This window comes from Erinaceus europaeus, chromosome 20 (assembly GCF_950295315.1).
Source record: "Erinaceus europaeus chromosome 20, mEriEur2.1, whole genome shotgun sequence".
NCBI lineage: Eukaryota > Metazoa > Chordata > Mammalia > Eulipotyphla > Erinaceidae > Erinaceus > Erinaceus europaeus.
Genome location: NC_080181.1, coordinates 56,010,002 through 56,031,078, shown reverse-complemented (window position 1 = coordinate 56,031,078; position 21,077 = coordinate 56,010,002). Strand labels below are relative to the sequence as shown.

General features: G+C 48.4%; 1 protein-coding gene across 6 annotated transcripts in view; it reads right to left on the bottom strand.

The window, feature by feature from the left end:
• Nucleotides 1-21,077, bottom strand: part of ZNF710 (zinc finger protein 710) — a 66,264-nt gene that overhangs the window by 24,953 nt on the left and 20,234 nt on the right. The window contains exon 1 of one of the 6 annotated variants that reach the window (XM_060179441.1): nt 10,470-10,561. The exons of the other annotated variants lie outside the window; for them this stretch is intronic. Coding sequence (XP_060035424.1) covers nt 10,470-10,546 — 77 coding nt within the window. The 5' untranslated portion in view covers nt 10,547-10,561. Of the gene's footprint in view, nt 1-10,469; nt 10,562-21,077 lie in introns of those variants that run through there. 6 annotated transcript variants of the gene reach the window in all.

Genomic DNA, 21,077 nt, shown 5'->3' with positions numbered 1-21,077 from the left:
GGAACAAGAAGCCTTGGGAAAAGCGGGAAAAAATAAGCAGCTTGACACGAGGGGACGGGTGCTTCGGGGCTGCCTGGGGTTGGGTGCTTTCCCGGTAGGTGGATGAAGTCCTGTCACAACTCAACACGAGCGTCTCCAAAGACCAAAGTCCTTCATGAATTTCAAACCCAGCTCTCCTCACCAGAGTAGAGTCTGTTTCTGCGATCACAAGAGGTCCCTCACACATAGAGGCTGCACTGAATCACAGGGCAGAGGCTGAGGCCCCTGTTTTCCCCCCAATTCCTCAAAACTCAAAGGTCTGGAAGCTCCGGTGAGGCAACCACAGGACACCTCACTGACACCCCACCCCACTCCCCACACAGTCAGGAGGCAGAGCCACCTCCAGGCAGCCGGTGTACAGGCCAGACACCAGACGCAGGACAGGCGGGCAGGGCGTGCAGGCACAGTGTGGCAGCACCTGTGTGAGTAGGACCCCATTTCCAGGTGGGGCTGGGCCACCTCCAGGGTGGTAGGGCTGCTCAACACTGATCCAACTGTGGGCTTGGCCCTAGTGCCGTCACTCCCGTCTACAAATAAACAGAGGCACAGCAGTGATGGGAACACGCTTTCAGCAGTATTCCCGTGACACGGAGGCACTGTTAAGACGATGTGACCTGCCATGACATCCAGGCTAGGCCGATAAGGTGTCAGTCTGAGGGTTAGAGATAATAACGATGAGCAAAGCAGGAGAAGAAAGCCCAGTGCAGAGCCCAGACTCTGAAGTCTGAACCTGCCTCAGCTATTTCCCCACGCCGACAATCCTTCCTAACCACAGTGGGGAGCTGGGAGCACCCGTGGCCAGTTAGAACCAGCTACATCTGTTTGCTCTGAGGACTGGCAGTCAGTAAGTCCTTGTGCTGGGCTCTAGAACGGTCACCCAGGAACCTGTCCACAGAGGCAGATCTAGCCTTCCAGGAGTGCTGCCTCACAGGCCCCTTTCAGCTGCAGAGATGGTCTTGTCCACACTGGAAAAACCTGATAGGCAGGCTACCCTGGCAGGCTGGCGTCTGCCAGCAGGTGTCTGGAAGTAGGTGGGGCCCAGGGGAGCAGCTAGGGTGCCCAGCTGGTTCAGTCTAAGTCCTGCCTGGGGAATCTGCTTGGACAGGGCCTGCTCTGAGTACTTGGGAGCACAGACCTCTGTCCCGCTGCCTTCACCCAAAGCTTGTGAGGCCCAGTCACCCAGATGTAGAGGGAGGGCAGAAGCCTTTGCCCACAGCCCTGGGAGCCCTGGCTCTTCTCCTGGGAAGGCTGGCACCAGTGGAACACACAGTAAGTAGCCCACATGTGTTTCCTGGGTAAACTGTCCGTTTATAGTTCAGGCACCCTCCCTGAGATGCCCACTCTGCTGCCCTGGTCACAAGACTGCTCCTGTGCCCACCTGTCCTGCTGTCTGATTGAACCCCACCCCTTCCTGCTCAGCATGACCATGGGTTCTGCCTTCCAGGCCCTGTACCTTGAGGAGGGGGTGGTGGTGTGGGAGGCAAGAGATGGGCTGCCCTCTGCACTTGGCTGGGCTGCATTCACACCACATCTGCTGGGGACACATTCAAGTTGCACTTGAAAAGAGAGGCTCCAGGAGTCGGGCGGTAGCGCCAGCAGGTTAAGTGCACGTGGCGCAAAGTGCAAGGACCGGTGTAAGGATCCCAGTTCTAGCCTCCAGCTCCCCACCTGCAGGGGAGTCGCTTCACAGGTGGTGAAGTAGGTCTGCAGATCTTTCTCTCCCTCCTCTGTCTTCCCCTCCTCTGTCCATTTCTCTCTATCCTATCCAACAACGATGACATCAATGACAACAATAACTACAACAATAAAACAACAAGGGCAACAAAAGGGAAAATAAATATTTTTACAAAAGCAATAAGAAAAATAAATAAATAAGTAAATAAATAGAGAAAGGAGGCTCCAAGACCACATTACTGAGTGGCCTGTGTGGCCATACGCTGGTCTGGAGTCCTTGTGCCACGTCAGCCAGGCCACCCACACCCCAGAGGCCACTGTGTGCCCCAGGTGCCTAGCTCTTCCTGGCAGCCCTGGGAAACTTGAGCAGGACAGACTTCACATCTCCAGGGGTGAAAACCCCAGCAGCCCGGTCTCCAGTGCTGAGGAGGCCAAAGGGCCTTCTAGGACTGCAGCCTCAGAGGATGCAGCTGCAAATCCTCAGCTCACCTGCCCCTGCCCCTGCCCCTCTCACACTCAGCCAGGCCCCATGTCCCGGCTTCTCTCCACTCCCTTCCTCCTCAGCCTCCTAAGTTCTGGTGGCCCCAGGCTCCACCTGCCTCTGCTCTCTTGTCTCGTGCGTGTGCGTGTGCGTGTGCGTGCACGTGCGTTGGGGGGACCCTAAGAGAAACGCTTTTTTCGTGGCTTCTCCGCTCCTCTGGTGCCCCAACATTTATTTTTCTTTTTAAATATTTATCTACTCCCTTTTGTTGCCCTTGTTATTTTATTGTTGTAGTTATTATTGTAGTTATTATTGTTGGATAGGACAGAAAGAAATGGAGAGAGGAAGGGAAGACAGAGAGGGGGAGAGAAAGACACCTGCAGACCTGCTTCACCGCCTGTGAAACGACCTCCTGCAGGTGGAGAGCCAGGGTCTCAAACCGGGATCCTTACGCTAGTCCTTGCACTTTGCACCATCTGCGCTTAACCCGCTGCGCTACCGCCCGACTCCCTGCTGCCCCAACATTTCCTGCCAAATCTATCAAATGCCTGAACTCCATGGCCTGCTTCCTAGGAGCTGCCCACCACTTTCAGCCTTCTCTCTGCTGCTCCGTTCTCCTCTCCAGGATTCGCCTGGCCAAGTGCAGGCCTGCATAGGCCATGGAAGACAGTGGCTGTGTGTGCACTGTTCACATGGCTTCTAGAGGCCCAAGGGAGCCCAAGACTCCCTGGGAATGGATGTGCAAAGAACCCTTATCTAGCCTTGGGCTTCACCTTTTCATGGGGTCCAGCACCCTGGGGGCCAAATGAGTAGCCCAAGCAATGTGCCTGGCCTGCAGTGATGGGGCCCTGTTATCTGAGCCTGAAGGAAGGCACAGCCAGAAAAAAGCTCAGTGGTGATGCCCCCCCCTTACCTTCCTCACATCTACAGCAATGGAGAAAAATGGAAACATGCACATTCCCTCTTCCTCAAAAAAAAAAAAAAAAAAAAAAAAAAACGACTTCTTTACTGGCCCAGCCCCTTGAAAACAGAGGCACTATTCAAAAAGAAGAAGAAGAAAGAGGCAAAAAAGAGTGAAAAGGAACTGAATAGAAGAAGAAGAAAAGGGGAGAGAGAGAGCGTGAGGAGAGCTGTTCCCGAGGGAGCTGGTGAGCGCTCAGAATGAAAAGCAAAACAGGGAAGGGAAGGAAAGCAGATACAAAGGGGGAGAGAAAGACAGAAGCTTTGAAAGCAAGAATGTCCTGGCGTGAGTACTGTGTGCCGGCAGAAAGGAGCCCTTGAAAAGGAGCAGCCTGAGTGGTGACCCCCATTCACAGAAGGTGCCAATCACTGCCACAAAGCTGACCCTTTCTTCTCTGTGCTTGCTCCCCTTTCCGGGGGGAACAAGTGAGGGAAGGACAGGCTGAGGACTGCAAGTTAATTCCTAAAAGTACCAAAAAACAAAACAAAAAAAACAGTTCTACCAGAGAAGCACCAAAGAGTAGCTTTAAAGGTACCCCTCACCCCAAAACTCATGACACCCTCTTCGGGGTCAAGGAGCATGGCTAGCTGCCACTGGCTTTATTTCAGGGCCATCTCCCATTGGGCCCTGGGTGAGCAGAGCAGAAAAAGCCCCAGGGGGCTGTGGTGGGGCCTGGTCTGCTCAACTCTGAGAGCAGGAGACCAGGTAGGAAGGATCCTGGCTGGAGGTCGGCCTGGGTGCAGCTGGCTGCATCATCAAGCTGTGTGGCACTTATATCTTACCGATGCCCAGAGATGAGCTTTATCCTGCTGCCCAGGGATCTTGAGAATGTGCAATTTCAGACAGAGGAGGAGAGACTCCAGAGCACTAAGCTTCCCCTGCAGTGCGCTGGGGCCTCGAGCGGGAGTACATACCTTGCTGGCCCTAAAGGCTACTCTTTTATTTATTTATTTTGGCATCACCAGGGCATGCACAAATTTAACTCTGGGGTGACTTTTTTTTAGACAGAGATAGTAAGAAGGAGAGACACCAGTGTGCTGATGTTTCTCCTGGTGCTGTACTACTGCCATACAATGCCTTTTTGAAGATCTTAAATGACATTTTAAAAAGATCTATCTATCTATCTATCTATCTATCTATCTATCTATCTATCTATCTATCTATCTATCTAGGGACCAGAGCACTGATCTGACGGCATACAGTGTTGGCAGTTGAGTGTGGGGCCTGAGTTTGCAAAGCACCACGTCTACTGTTGAGTCACCTCTCAGCCACATAACAGATGATGCTGTAAATGGCCCCAAATATTCACACAAGAGACTGCTCCAAGGATGCCCAGCTGACTTCTCAGGCTGGACCCTATTTCTGGGCAGGAAGAGGGAACTTGGTCCTTCTACCTGACTGCTTGCAGCTGGTCAGTGTCCTTACCAGGAAGGGCTGTGTGAGGACATGAAGGTCACACCACAGGTCAGACTTCCTAAGAGAGGACTTCTGTCCTGCCCTCTGTAGTACCACACCAACAGGACACACACAGTCCTCAGTCTGGTGGCCACAAGTCACTCTGAGACTGGGTAGCAGCCCAGGCCCCCTTTCTCTGCTTCTCCTTCCATTGCTCTTCTTGTCTTTTGACAAAACCTAAAACGGTATCGCCTTTAAGCAAAGCTTTCTTTTTTCCTTTTGATCACCCGAACGCTAGAAAATGAGAGGCGTCTGGGAGCAGAGGCTGAGTGAGGGAAGACTGATTGGGTTACTGACTAATCGATGGAGCCAGTCTCAGCCTCACTTGCTGACTGAGTAGCAGCACAGTGGTGTGGCTGGGGCTGAGGAAAGGGTTCAATTCCAGGCCCTGAATGCCTGAAGCTGAGTTAGCAAAGTGTTGGGTGGACAGTGCACCCCAGATCTGGGAGAGAAAACTCCACCTTCCCTTGCTAGCTCTGGGAAAGCCTGCTGTAGAACAGACCCAGAAGAGCCTCCTGACTGCCAACCCAGCCAGAATCTATTGGGCACCTACTAAGAGCCAGCAAACTCCTGCACACTCCTAGGGAAAAAGTGGAGAACAAGACCCAGCTCTGTCCCAGCTCTGCATGTAGAATGCCCTCCATTCCTGGCAGCAGACGAGCCACAGAATTTACAGAGCAGTGGGTGCAAGCACTAAGAAAACAAGTGATTATACTTCTGTGCGCTATGGGCTGTGTGGGGGTCTAGGGGTCTGGGAGGGCAGCCTTGGGAGGCAAGGGTTCAGGGAAACCTTTACAGTAGAGGTACACAAAGTTATTTTAATATATTCAAACAAACTACATTTTCATTTGCTTTGAAAAACCTTTAAAGAATTTTACTGGCAAGACTCCCCAAGGCCGAAGGGAAAAAAGATAGAACTGATCAATGAACTAATAGATAAAACAGCTGAGAGATGTTTTCTTGATCTCTTGGTATATTGGGGTGAATCAGAGACAGACACAGAGAAAATGAAGCCGGTGAGAACAATAAAGAACTCTACAGAACAGCTCAGGACTAGGCTCGGTGGTGACGGTGTGAATCTGACCCCACAGAGTACTATGAGCAGAACACGCAAGAATACAGAGGCAACAGAGAATGCCCCAAATTGGTAAATTGTGAAATAGCAGGATAAACATATTCTTTCAAAATATGAAGGTGCGTTACAGAAAGGAGAAACTGAAAGCAGTTAATGGATCCGGGGGGCTACAGTGCAGAGCTGGGCGGGGAGACTGCTGCTTTACCCTTAGAAGCCGTGCAGTAGAGTTTGACATTTAAAAAGTGCATATGAATTACTTTGATAGAAAAAACTAAAAGCGGGCCGGGTGGTGGCGCACCTGGTTGAGTGCACATAGTACAATGCGCAAGGACCCAGGTTCAAGCCCCCAGTCCCCACCTGCAGGAGGAAAGCTTTGTGAGTGGTGAAGTAGTGCTGCAGGTGTCTGTCTCTCTGTCTCTCTCCTCTCTCTATCACCCTCTTGATTTCTGGCTATCTCTATCCAATAAATAAAGATAATAAAGGACTGGCAAAGCAGTCACTGTTAAGTCAAACCTCGATCATTCTGAACTCCCAGGAGCTGGGCAACTGAAGGGTGGGCGCCTGTTCTTAAATGGATGTGAATGGAGGTTTCTTGGGGGAAGGAACCAAGTTCAATGGATTCCTGCCATTTGCAGAGAAGAGAATGGGGGCCAAGTATCTTGGGGATAAAACATGCAGAATATTGGCATGCAGTGGGTGGCACAGAGCCCTGAAGCCTCAGGAATACCAGGGTGCCCAGTGAGCACAGCCAGTGGGGAGAAGGCAGCCTGATGTATGTGTGCGTGGCCCCTCACCCGGTGTCCTGTGCACACACAGCTGACTGTTCTCTCTGGCTACTCAAGCTATACCCCGTGGTCTATTCTAGGCCTTGAAGCACAAAACAGCAACACCCCACTCATCCATAGGCTCTCTCTGGCAACCTCAAATCCCCAAGGGGAGTAAACAAAAGAAATCTCAGAAGCCAGAAGCGGGTCTGATATGGGTGCCTGGAAGTAGGGTCTTTGGGACCAAAGGCACCTGTCCCTCCAGAGAGACAGGCCCCCATTGGTGGCCATAGGCAGGGCTCTAACACGCAGACCACGGCAGACGCAGGCCCGCGTGCTGAGGGAGGAGTAGGCAGGTGAACAGGGAAGCTGTTTTCACTGCCAGTGAGGATGAAAAATGAGTAGACAGCAGTCTGTCACCCACCCAGTCCTAGAACAAATACAGCAGAGGCTGGAAGGCTGGGTGCTGGTTAGGCTATTTCTGCCTGAGACCGTGGACCTGGCCACACCCTCCACACGTGCATCTACAAAAGGAAGGCAAGGTGCACCCCACCTGGCTGGCATGCTGCGACCAAGAGAAGCCATGGACTGGAGCGGTGCTCTGGCTTCTCCCTCTCTGCCTCCTGTTGCATGCTTTTTCATAGGAAAGAAATAAACCATAAAACTGCAAATTTGAAGGTGCTCAATCAGACAAAGCCAGAAACCCATTCTACAAGATGGCTGGCCACTCGGACTCTTCACAGCAATGTCATACACACAGAGCAGTGGACTCTTCCAGATTAAAAGAAGTCAAAGAAACACAACAACCAAATGTGACACACAAGCCTCTAGGGATTGGGAAAAGAGCATAGCAACATGTTTGCAGGACTCTGGGAAAAACCGAGCAGGACTGTGTAACTGATGACACTACTGAAGACTGATCACTTTCCAGGGGATGGTGACAGCATTGTCACTGGGAAGGTCTTTGCTCCTAACATACTAAGGGTGAGCCTCAAGCTGCCTGCACCTTGCTCTCAACAATGCAGCCAAGCCATTCCAGAGAGCGGGAGAAAGCAAGCACAGCCAAGGGGTGTGACAGCAATGAAAATGTGGGCTGATGCAGGGTTTCCCCATCTGCACGGCAGAGAGAGCACCCCCAGACCATCCCTCGCTTCCTCATGGAGTCGGCCTAGGAAGTCTCCCTTGATCCCATCCCTTCCAGGGCAGGCAACCATCCAGTGAGGGATTCCTGAGGTTCTCTCTCCAGAGAGGCAGGGCCTTGAAGGCCATTTTCCGCGGGCAGCTGGGCATTGGTGGCAACACGACCCACTGGTGGTTTAAAGGTCTTTCTGCTGTGGTGTGGAGAAGATGAGGGAAGGCCTCAGACTTCTCCCTTGGGCTAACTCTTCACACCCCATCTCCCAATCACCAGCTCATGGGGTGTCACTGGAAGATGTAGGCTGCCCTCCCACCGTGACTAGCAGGGCTGACAGCTGAATGTGGGGAGTGACAAAGCTGACAATGGGAAGAGGCCATCTGGAGGGAGCCAGAGGCCACGTAAGGGAAGACCCTTGGCAGACGGAACTCACTGAGCCGCTTTGGGGGAGGCTTTAGGAAGCTCCTTGTTTCACTCCAAGGGAGTGAACCGGAACAGAACGGCCAGGAAATGCTCTACAGCAAACACAGGAGAGGGTCCTCCCAGATGAAAGCAGTGGAAACAGGAAGTGTGGGGGGGAATAAACAAGGATGAAGGGGAAGAAAGAAGGAGGAAGAATGGGAGGGAGAGTTGCAAAGCTCTGAGTTTCCAAAGAAAGGGGAAACTGGCCAAGGAAAGACAAAATGGAGAAGGTAAGCTGAAAACTTGTCATGTGGATGTGCCATTCACTTGCGTTCTCACAAAAAGCTACCTTGGGACAGAGGGGGACTCGCAGCTGGCTTGGCTGGAAAGTCCGCTTCCACTAAAGACTTGCAGGCTTTCCTAGGTAGCCCTGGGCCCAGGCTGGGGGACATCACACTCTGCTGTAGCCCTCTTGTGGCTCTTACTAATTTTCAAACCAGAGGCCTCATGTTCATTTTGCACCAGGCCTCACAAAGTCTATGCTGGTCCTGCTGACCTTTCCAGAGGGCATTTCTGCTGAAAAGGCGGGAGCAGGGAGGCGGCAGGTTTCGCTGTGCTCCAGTCTGCTAGCCAAATACACCTGTATATGCTGACTCAGCCACCAGGTATTTGCAAGCACAAAGCCTCCCACCCTAGCTGGCGGAGGCCTCTGTACCATCTCTGCTATCTTGAGTGACAGTGCCACTTCTGTGGGAGCCAAGAGGCCCAAGCAGGAAGCCTCAGCTCACCACTGGCACCCCTAGTGAGAGCGCTAGAGTGCTTGGGACCAAGTCCTACAGCCTGGTTCTGTAGCCTATACCATTCATGGGGACACCCTGTAAAGGCTGTGGGGATCAAATAAAGTGGCGAGCAGCTCTGGCCACACCCTCCTCCACTTGGCCTGCATTCAAAGGCCAGGGAGCCCAACTCCAGCACAGCACTGGCCTCGTCCACTCCCTTCAAAGACCAGAGGGAGGGATCAGGCAGTGGTGCACCTGGTTAAGCACACACATTACAATGTGCAAGGGCCTGGGTTCAAAGCCCCTGGTCCCCACCTGCAGTGGGAAAACTTCACAAGTGGTGAAGCAGGGCTACAGGTATCTCCCTCTATCTCCCCCCTCCCCTCTTAATTTCTCTCTTCCTCTATCTAATAAGTAAATAAAAATAAATGTTAAGGGGGTTGGGTGGTAGCGCAGCGGGCTAAGCACACATGGTGTGAAGCGCAAGGACTGGTGCAAGGATCCCAATCCAAACCCCCAGCTCCCCATCTGCAGGGGGGTTGCTTCACAGGCGGTGAAGCAGGTCTGCAGGTGTCTATCTTTCTCTCCCCCTCTCTGTCTTCCCCTTCTCTCTCCATTTCTCTCTATCCTATCCAACAACAATGACAGCAATAACAACAATAAACAAGGGTGACAAAAGGGGAAAAACAGCCTCCAGGAGCAGTGGATTCATAGTGCAGGCACCGAGCCCCAGAAATAACCCTGGAAGCAAAAATAGATAAATAAATAAATGTTTTTAAAAAGATTTTTTAAAAAAAGAAGGAAGAAAGAAAGAAAGACCAGAGGCAGAGACTCGGCGGACTACCCTTCTACCAGTGAAGTGATCTTGGGGTCTGTGCCCCAGTTTTGCTTCCTCAGCATCATTCCCAAGGGTGTTCAGATCCACACGAAGAGGCCTGCTTGCCACAGGTACTGGCTGTGCCAAGGAAACACACCTCCAGGCAAAACCCAAGGCAGCTGGAAGTCTGGCTGGAGATCATCCACAGCCAGAACAAAGCTAGGCCCAGTGGCCCTGCCCTTGAGTACAAAGGAAGGAAAGATAGACTCTGAGGAAGGACCAGGAGAGAAAGCCTGGGAGGCAGGAAGCCAGGCCTCACTCTCAGCTAGGAAAGGCCCTCCAAGAACAGAGTTAATCAGCAGGAAACTGATGGCTATTTCCTGACACCCCCTCCCCCCAAGCAAGAATACCAAACACACACACACACACACACACACACACACACACACACACACACACACACACACACACACGAGTTCGGAAACAGGGAGGGCAGCTGGCAACTTCCTGGAGACCCACAATGCAACCCAGTCCTTCAAGTAAGTACACAAAACAACACAAAGCCTCCTGGCTCCAAGTGTGCAGATTCCCTTGTGTGTAACTGCATTTCCCTCTCCCATGAGGGACCCTCCAGAAGGGACTATCATTCCCACCCCCCACCCCTCAATTTTCTGAACTGCAAGAGCAGAGCAAGGGTTGGAAAGACTGGGTTTGCAAAGCCCAGCTGGGCAGGACCAACTTGATCTGAATCTCTGGAAGGGCTAACTGAACAGGCCGGCCTGCTCCTGGTCCCCAGACCCGAGCTGGCCCACACCCGGTCATGATGCAGCCACCCATCACTCATTTCATGTTGTCATGGCAACACTAAACTATGGAAGTTTCCAAACCTCATGCTCAATGTAGCTGTCCAGTAGCACCCAGTTTTCAAAGCCAGGTTGTGCAGTCCGGCCTTGGCCATGCTCATGTGTGGCACGGGGCGAAGAGGTCTAGCGGTGCTTACTGGCTGAGGCTCATGCAGATGAGTCTTATTTCCTCTTAAATGAAAAACCTTTAACTTGTCCTTTTTTAATATTTCAAATACCCGGTGGCGAGGCACTTAATTCCCATGGTCATCTCACCTGTCTCTCCTCTTTCTCAAAAACTGAGAAGAGTACATTTACATTTCTTGAGTGTCCATGGGATTCACATTCAACTACCCTCTGCCTGCTGAGTTCACTGAGCTGAAGTCTGAAGAGAATGTTCTGTCAATGAGAAATTCATGAGTGCTCAGCAGAGGACCGGATCTGCAGTCCTAACTCACACTCAGAATTTTGCTGGGTCCTCTGAATAAAAATGGTTTATGCTGTGGTTTATGCCAGCGACACAATCTGCAGGTTTAATCTCAGGGGGAAAACGCTACTGAGGACCTGGGAGATGCTCAGTGGTACAGCGGAAGACTTGCAAGCAAGTCTAAGGCCCTAGGTTCAATCCCCAGCACCAACTTACACCAGAGCTAAGCATTACTGTACTCTCATAGACAAAAAATTCTTAAAAGTAAAAAAGCCGTGGTCCGGGAGGTAGCACAGTGGATAAGGCACTGGACTCTCAAGCATGAGGTCCTAAATTAAATCCCCGTCAGCACATGTACTAGAGTGATGTCTGGTTCTTTCTTTCTCTCTCTCCTATCATTTCTCATGAATCAATAAATAAAATCTTTAAAAATATAAAAAAGCCGGGGCCGGGTGGTGGGGCAGCTGGTTGAGCGCACATGTTACAATGCACAAGGACCCAGGTTCGAGTCCCCGTTCCCCACCTGCAGGGGGAAAGCTTTGCGAGTGAATCAGTGCTGCAGGTGCCTCTCTGCTTCTCATCCTCTCTAATCCCCCCCCTTTTCCCTCTTGATTTCTGGCTGTCTCTACCCAATAAATAAATAAAGACAATAAAATAAATAAATAATTATTTTTTTAAAAAGCCACTGAAAGTTTCTGGCTGGCCCAATCAGACTATAGCAAGGAATCCACTCATTTTTTTAAGGATACAGGAGCCCCAGGGCCTGTACTTTAACCAGCTTCCAGCAGGGATGAACAAATGGTGGTCACCCCACTGTGCAAAACCAGGAGGGACGGGTGTGACTGCTGGCTTAAAAGTATAATAAACCCAAACAAACAAAACCTACTGGGTTTATTCCCTGGTGGCAAATGCTGGGTGAAGCCCTGGCATAGAAAGACTAATGGAATGAATCCAGTTTGCTGAAGGTGGACTAAGTCTCATTCCTCACTCTGGTAGCTGACCTTCTAGAGGATGTGTTCAGTATGTGGCCAGGGCCCAGGGCTCAGCAAAAACCAAATAATGTCAGTTGCTGCTATTCATAGACAAGGAAACTGAAAGTTCAGAGGGCTTGTGATTTGTTGAGAGTCTAGTTCTGGGCAAAACCAAGACTTGTGCTGAAACTCAAACCTCTTCCCCCCATGCCTCAGTTTCCTCATCTATAAAACCGGGAGAACAGGGTGTCAGGCGGTAGCGCAGCGAGTTAAGCGCACATGGCGCAAAGCGCAAGGACCGGTGCAAGGATCCCAGTTTGTGCCCCCAGCTCCCCACCTGCAGGGGGTTTGCTCACAAGCGGTAAAGCAGGTCTGCAGGAGTCTGTCTTTCTCTCTCCATTTCTCTCTGTCCTATCCAACAACAATGACATCAATAATCACAACAATGATAAAACAACAAGGGCAACAAAAGGGGAAAAAATAGCCTCCAGGAGCAGTGGTGCAGGCACAGAGCCCCAGAAATAACCCTGGAGGAAAAAAACAAAACAAAACTGGGAGAACAGTTGCTAACTCTTAAAACTGTTGTGAAAGTTAAACAAAGGGCCGGGTGCTGACGCACCTGGCTGAGCACACGTGTTACCATGCACAAAGACTGATGTCCCTGGCCCCACTTGCAGAGGGAAAGCTCTGCAGTATTGCAGGCATCCTTCTCCCTATCTCCCCCTTCCCTCTCGATTTTTTGGCCGTCTCTACCCAATAAATAAAGATAATTTAAAAAGAGAGACTGGATCTACGAAAGTTAATTGAGGGAAAGGTTTATAAATGCACTTGGCCTCCTATTTATTTTGTTTTAATATTTATTAAGGGGGTAGTGGTGGTGTAGAACTTGTGGCCATATGCTTCTGAGTCCAGTGCTTTATTCACTGTGCCACTTCCCAGGCCACTCATCTGGCCTCTGAAGAACAAGATAAGTAGTAACTGTTGCTGGTTTTGAAAGCGACTGGGATCCATGTGGATTCAAAGCCAGCAACAAGCAGCTCCTGACAGCTTTCAACCTGACGCTGTTGACTGGCTATGGAAAAAGGGCAAACGCTAGAAGAAGAAGAAGTAGTAACTGTTCATCTAATCAAGATCAAAGTCCAAGGATGACATCAAAACTGTCATTAAACTAGAGATTTCCCCATGTTTCTTATTAGCACTAAGCTGGGGGAATGGATGTTTCTGGCGGGATCAGGACAGCTGCCACCCTGCAGAGACCTGACCCCAGAACACACACCTGACCTGGGCCTCCCCGTGGCAAGACCCACTGGTGGAAGTGTCTGCAAACATGCCCTCTTGGGATACCCACTCAGCATGAATTTACCCATATGCCAGACTCAGTGATGGGCACTGGAAAATGAGCGATGAGTAATCAACAGAGGAAAGCTTTCTGCACACATGAGCTTAAGCAGAGGCGCTATGCAAAGGGGAAGCTTCAGAAGTGGTGGGGCAGTGCTGTGATGATGTCTCTTTCTGGTGATTATCTTCTTCATCTTGCCCTTCACTCTCTGGAGGGAGGGGGAGTAGAGGGAGAGGGAGAGAAAAGCCTGCCAGGAATGGTAGAATCGTGTAGGTGCAAAGCCCCAGAACCAAAAACAAAGCAGAACTGTGATAAATCAACAGACCACTAATCGCAAATAATTAAGAAAAGTACTATCCTTCTCACCCTACCCCAGCCACCTGGTCCTTTCCTGGCTTTCACCTGTCTTTGGTCATGGTGTGCATGATGTGATGATGACCCAAGCAATTTTCCGCATTGCAAGTTCACAATCAAACACCCATATTCACATACACTCAACAGGCACAATACACAACTCACCATTTGCTGCCTGTTCCCTCGCTGAAGGACACAGCTTTAAAAAAAAAAAAAAAAAAAAAAAAAGAATTTATTTATTCATGAGAAAGATAGGAGAGAGAGGAAGAACAGATATCACTCTGGTACTTGTGCTACCAGGAATTGAACTCAGGACCTCATGGTTGAGAGTGTAATGCCTTATCCTCTTCACCACCTCCCGGACCACTATTAAATCTTTATTAAAGGGGGGGGTGAGATAGCTCCTCTGGTAGGGTGCCTGCCTCACCAAGCACATGGCCCGAGGTTAAACGTCACACAGAAGTACTATGACACCAGAAAGGCTTTTGGTGCTATAGTGTCTCTCCCTCTGAGGTGAAATCATGCCTGCTGAGGTGTGTGAGTGTACATATGCATGTGTGCACACACACAACTACCTCTACAAACTTACATGGCATCTGTTTATTGTTCTGCAAATATTAGTTTAGCTCTATCATCCAGGGAACTGTATACAGTGACCTGGTCTCTGATCATCAGACATCTCTTTGGCTCAAATGCTTATTAGTTAATTACGTTATTTGTTTAGTTTCTATCTTTAAGCTTCTATCATATATATACGACTTAGATAAAATGTCAGTTCTTACTAATGATGCATCTTGTTTATGTCTTTTTTTCTGCTTAGTCATTGGCTCATGGTGCTGGGGACTGATTCTGGAACTTTCAGTTCCTCACTGCATTTTATAAAGCCGCTGTGCTATCTCCCCCTAGCCCTGAGATGTTCCTCACTGCATTTTATAAAGCCGCTGTGCTATCTCCCCCTAGCCCTGAGATGTTCCTCACCGCATTTTATAAAGCCGCTGTGCTATCTCCCCCTAACCCTGAGATGTTCCTCACTGCATTTTATAAAGCCGCTGTGCTATCTCCCCTAACCCTGAGATGTTCCTCACCGCATTTTATAAAGCCGCTGTGCTATCTCCCCCTAGCCCTGAGATGTCCCTCACCGCATTTTATAAAGCCGCTGTGCTATCTCCCCTAACCCTGAGATGTTCCTCACCGCATTTTATAAAGCCGCTGTGCTATCTCCCCCTAGCCCTGAGATGTCCCTCACCGCATTTTATAAAGCCGCTGTGCTATCTCCCCTAGCCCTGAGATGTTCCTCAGCGCATTTTATAAAGCCGCTGTGCTATCTCCCCTAACCCTGAGATGTCTTATTTATTATAAGATCTTTCCCACCAGGTTCTCAACTGTTCTGGAGAACCCACAATTTAAAAGTTACTTTTTTTTTTTCTTAATTCCACTGCCAGGAAATGAACCAGAGGCTTACACATGTGTAACAGTACTGAACAGCCTCCTGACCCAAATATTCAGTATATAAGTATGTGGTGTTGTTGTTTTCGAGAAAGAGGAAGAGAAACAGCAATCAAAGCACTCCCCCACCATCCATGGAGCTCCCATGTAGTGCTGGGGATAGAGCCCAGGACTTGACCACGGGGAAGTATGCTCTCTACCTATTAAGCTATCAGGCCCCAACCTCACAGTTTATCATGATGCTCTGCTCCGGACATGCAGCAACAAAAGGACGGATAGCAATGTCACAACTTTTAAAAATAATCTTATTTTATTAATTTACGAGATAGAAAGAGAAAGAGAGACACTAGAACAGCACTCTAGAATATGCGGTACAAGGGCCCGGGTGGTGGAGCACCCGATTAAACACACTCTCTCCCTCTCTATTCCCTCTCTTCTCTCAATTTCTCTCTGTCCTATCCAATAAAGTGGAAAAAATGGCTGCCAGGAGCAGTGGATTCCTAGTGCCAGCACTGAATGCCAGAACTTAAAAGGCCAAAGCTGCTTATAAAACCAAAGTTGTTGTTGGTCTGTCACCACTTTGCTTCATCACTCCAAGGCAACTTTTCCAGACTGAGACAGAGCCAAAGAGAAAGACACCACGGCACCAGAAATCCCTCAGTGAGGTGGGGGCTGGGCTTGAACCCAGGGCGTGTCAATGGCAAAGCAAGTGCACTATCCAAATGAGCTATCCTGCCCACACATCCAAAGTTCTGATGCTACTACACCTCCCCGGTGAATGTCACTGTTTTTAATGTAGTCAAATACGTTGATGGTTTTTACATTCTTTTAAACATTGATTTATTTATTTTGCCTCCAGGGTTATCGCTGGGGCTTGATGCCTGCACTACGAATCCACTGCTCCTAGAGGCTATTTTTCCCATTTTGTTGCCCTTGTGGTTGTTATTGTTACTATTGTTATAGTTGTTGTTGTTGGATAGGACAGAGAGAAATGGAGAGAGGAGGGGAAGACAGAGGGGGAGAGAAAGACAGACACCTGCAGACCTGCTTCACCGCTTGTGAAGTGACCCTCCTGCAGGTGGAGAGCTGGGGGCTCGAACTAGGATCCTTATGCAGTGCGCTTTGCACCACCTGCGCTCTTAACACACTGCACTACCTACCACCCAGCCCCATTTTTACATTTTTTTATTTCTACACTTTTGATATCGATATCAATCTCCAACTCAAGATTTGGTATACAGTAAACAGTGTAATACCTCTGCTTTGTAATGTATTTGTTTCTGCATAATTGTATTGACTAGAATTTGAAAAGCAAGACCATACAGTAATGTTAATAGGGCTCTCCAGATTTTACTACCGATTTCATCAGGAATGTTGCTAGTTTTTCATGGTTAACCATAACATTGGTTATTGGGTTGAAACAGCTATTCTTAGTCAGCCAAGAATGTTCCTTTCCATTCCCTTTTTAAAAACAGTGTATTGAGTAGGTAGAAATGGCTGTTCGATTTTAATCAATTTCCCCTGCATATATTGGAATCAATTCGTTTTTACTTCTTTAATCCATTATCATGACGTCATTACTGTATTAAGCATTCCTAATATTGACAGTTCCCCAGTTCCATCCCCCAACCCTCGCCCCACTGGGTTATGGTGGATGACTTGCTTAATACATTATTGAATTCTTTTTTTGATGTAGCATTTTCTTTCTTTAATATGATCTTTTTGCCATATTTAATATCAAGCTTCTTTTGCTTTGTAGAGTGAATTGGGAGAGCTCTCCATCTTTTGCTAAGCTATGGAACAGCTTAACATTATCAGTATTATGAAATAGGAAATAATTACCTCGAAGAAACACTTGGGGCTGGGGTTTGCTTTGAATAGAGGGGGCAGTGCTTTGAATAACAATTGTAAAGATTTTCTCATTAACAACATACACATTTTCAGAAAAGCATTCATTTTATGAAGGTTTTCAAATGTAGGCCTACTGTCAAGCTTTCCATTCCGGTCATTTTTTAAAACCTATCAACCGCAGTGTCCTCTTCCTCATTCCTATATGCCAATATTTTTCTTTTATTTCTCAAACAGATTTGCCCAAGGTTGATCCATTTCACTGTTTGTTTAAACCAGTATCAGCCCTTGGATATATTTACTCATTTCACTTGGTTTCTGTTTTTCTAATTCTTGTATTTCTGCCTTTATCTTTACTATTATTTCCCCATTTTCCTTAATGATGGTTTATTTTATTTCTTTTCTTTTCTCCCCAGCTAAGATCTTGGGCTGAATGCTTGGCTTATTCTCCCCCCCCCCCTTCTTATTTTTAATAATAAAAGCATTTAAGGCTATGAGAATAGCGCCAGCTGTCTCCCATAGGCTTGGCTATGTGGCATCCCGGCTTTCAATGCTTTCTAAATGTGTGTCAGTATATTCTTTATTTCTTCCTTGACCCAACAGCAATTTAGGAGACTGCTTTACATTTTTTCAAGTGGTAGGGATTTAGTTTTAGTCTGTTTAAATTTATAACATTTTGGCTAGGTTGACTGCCTGGTGATCAAAGGACTCCCTGACTGGCACAGTTTCTGTTTTGGGTAGGATGTGAATTCTTACAGTTGGATACTGGTGGCTGACAGGAATGTTTGCAAAGCATATGCTCCCTTGCAAAAGCCCAAGTGCTTTTTAGAAGTTCTGCTTGCCACAATGTTATGTCAAATGAAAAAGTGAAAGGATACAGAGTTCAACAGGCTTGTAGCCATGTTTAAAACACTGTATATTTATATATGTGCACTGAAAAAGACTGCTAGAAAATTCAAAGGCATTAGACAGTGTACATAATTTCTTGTGGGCAAAAGTAGGAGGTTGGTTTTTTTTTTTTTTTGCATTTTTTACATTCTGCATTTTCAAATTTGCTCATACACAAGGATTTGCTACTTTAATAAAACTTTTTAAAAACTTTTTATTATCTTTTATTTATTGGATAGAAACAGCCAGAAATTGTGGTCCGGGAGGTGGCATAGTGGTTAAGGCACTGGACTCTCAAGCATGAGGTCCTGAGTTCGATCCCCGGCAGTACATGTACCAGAGTGATACCTGGTTCTTTCTCTCCTCCTATCTTCCTTATGAATAAATAAATTAATTCTTAAAAAAAAAAAAAAGAAAGAAACAGCCAGAAATTGAGAGGAAGGGGGAGATCGGGAGAGAGACAGAAAGACACCTACAGCATTGCTTCACCACTTGTGAAGCTTCCCCTCTGCAGGTGGGGACCGGGGGCTTGGACCTGGGTCCTTGTGCATTGTAATATATGCACTTAACCAGGTGCACCACCACTGAGCCCCATTAATAAACATGTATTTGCCAGCTTAGGGAGAGAGCAAAGAGGCAGCAAACTAGACTTCCATGCCTGAAGCCCCAGAGGTTCCAAGTTCAATTCTCAGAACCACCACATGCCAGAGCTGAACAGTGATCTGGTCTCTCTCCTCCTATTCCTCTGACTTATGAGAATAAATCAATCTTTAAAAATATGTCTATTTTAATTAAATATTTAAGGGGCTGAGTTGTGGCACACCTGGCTGAGCGCATGTTACAATGTGTGTGGATTGTTTGAGCCCCCAGTCCCCACCTGCAGACAGAAAGCTTTGCGAGCAGTGAAGCAGTGCTGCAGGTGTCTCTTTATCTCCCCCCTCCTTTCCCTCTTGATTTCTGGCTGTCTCTATCCAATAAATAAAGATTATAAAAAAAAAAAATGTCTATTTTGTGGTCCGGGAGGTGGGACAATGGATAAAGCATCGGACACTCAAGCATGAGGTCCTGAGTTCAACCCCCGGCAGCACGTGTACCAGAGTAATGTCTGGCTCTTTCTCTTTCCTCCTATATTTCTCATTAATACATAAATAAATAAAATCTTCCAAAAAAAATGTTGGGAGTCAGGTGGTAGCACAGCGGGTTGAGTGCACGTGGCGAGAAGCACAAGGACTGGCATAAGGATCCCAGTTCGAGCCCCTGGCTCCCCACCTGCAGGGAAGTTGCTTCACAGGCGGTGAAGCAGGTCTGCAGGTGTCTATCTTTCTCTCCCCCTCTCTCCACTTCTCTCTGTCCTATCCAACAACAACGACATCAACAACTACAGAAACAATAAAAAGACAAGGGCAACAAAAGGGAAAATAAATAAATAAAATAAAATAAATCTTTAAAAAATGAATTACGAAATGGTCTATTTCACATGAGGTAGAGTTTCCCGCGACACAGAGAGGCCAGAGCCCCACTCCGGCACGTGCAGAGCTGCACTTGCTGAGCCTGTTCCCTGAGCACTCAGCCCTCATGTGCACCTGAAGGCAGCAGGCTCTCCATTTCATCCACCTCTGTGCCTCTGTGTCAACTGCTGTACTTGTCTGGTGTGTCCTGAGAGCTGGGTGACAGTGGGTTCCACAGATGGCTCATGAACTCTGGGTTCAATCCCACCCACGTGCCTTACAAGTGAAAAACTACCTTCTGTTGTCCGGGAGGTGGCGCAGTGGTAAAGCTTTGGACTCTCAAGCATGAGGTCCCGAGTTCGATCCCCGGCAGCACATGTGCCAGAGTGATGTCTGGTTCTTTCTCTCTCCTATCTTTCTCATAAATAAATAAAACCTTAAAAACAAACAAACAAACAAACAAAAAGCTGCCTTCTTCATAAACTTCTAAAATAGGATAAGAATGCAATGTCTAGTTCAGTGCCTGGACTGAATTGGGGTCTCAGCAAACACAGGAACCTCGTTCTTTTCCTTTTACTGGGGTTAGGAAAAACTCAGTACGCAACATTTCAAAGATGTCCACGTGCTCAAGTTAATTTGGTGACTATAAATATGTATTGGGTACACACTCCAGTGGGAAAGTGTTACTTGGGGTTATTTCTTGGTAACTTTTAAGAAACGTGATCAACTACAGAGGACACACTTTTGTAAATGATCTGTAAGTAGCTGCCACAAAGCAGGAGTTTTCGGTGCAGCGAGAAGGCATCCAAGCAAAAGCACGCTCATTTCTTTGAGCAGGTTCTCACCTCTCAGGTCAGCATGTCCCCAGCGACTTCTTCATGTAGACCCACACCAGCCCCACATCCCGGGTGTATGCCAGAGTGCTGGCATGTTGCTCCTTTGCTCACAGTCCACTGGGTGAAGTCCAAGCACTTGAATGCCTTCCCCGGTCAGCCTTGACCTCCACCTCTGGCATCCCACCTCCACACCTCCCTCCATGCACACCAAACAAGTGCTGACTCTTCATATGCTCCTGGTCTCCCTGACTTGGCATGTTCTAGTCCCTGGATGGAATGCCCCTCCCTGACCCCCGCATCTACTGAGACTCCGCTAAAGACTACCTCCACCAGGCAGTCTCCGCTGCACCCTTCTGTCCCCACTGCACTAGCAAAGCTAGCTTCCTGTGCTCTTTTTTACATTCTGAGACCTCTGCTGGCAGAGGGCTCCATGGGGACACAGACCATGCTGTTCCTTTCTAAGTAACAGAGTTTGTTTGGCACGTGGTGGGTGCTTGATGAGCATTTGCTGACTGAATAAAGAATAAAGGTTTCACAGAGGAAAAAATGTAAGAGAAAGGGGATTTAGTGTGGCACCAGCCTCTCCCTGGCTTCACAGCTCCATGATCCACAAGCAACAATGACCTTCCACAGACACACTACACAGACATGTAAAGCTCATGCAGGATAGGACACAGCTGTGAAGAGCAGACTCTTGAGCCCGCATCACAGGCTCTGAAAGCAGCGGCTTCTTAGACTGGGAGGGAGAAGGCTCTTCTGAAATGAGGCCTTGCTGGCCTCTGAGCCCTGTGTCAGACCCACTCCTACAGTGAGGAAGGGCAGCTCTGCCTCCAGGGACTGTCCCCACCAATCCTAGAGCTCCCAGAGGCCAGAAGCTGAAACAGACCCCGGAGCAAACATTCATCTCACGGTGCCCAGAGATGTGGCCCTCACCCCAGACTCACCACTCCCTAAACTGCTCCCTAACCTGTGGGTGGCATCCTGTCCCTTCCCACCAGTCACCAAAAGAGTTCACTGCTTGCTTGTGTCTGGTGATTCTAACACCATTGAAAGTGTACCCTATTTTTCTAAATTGTAGTTGGTTAAGAACACAGTG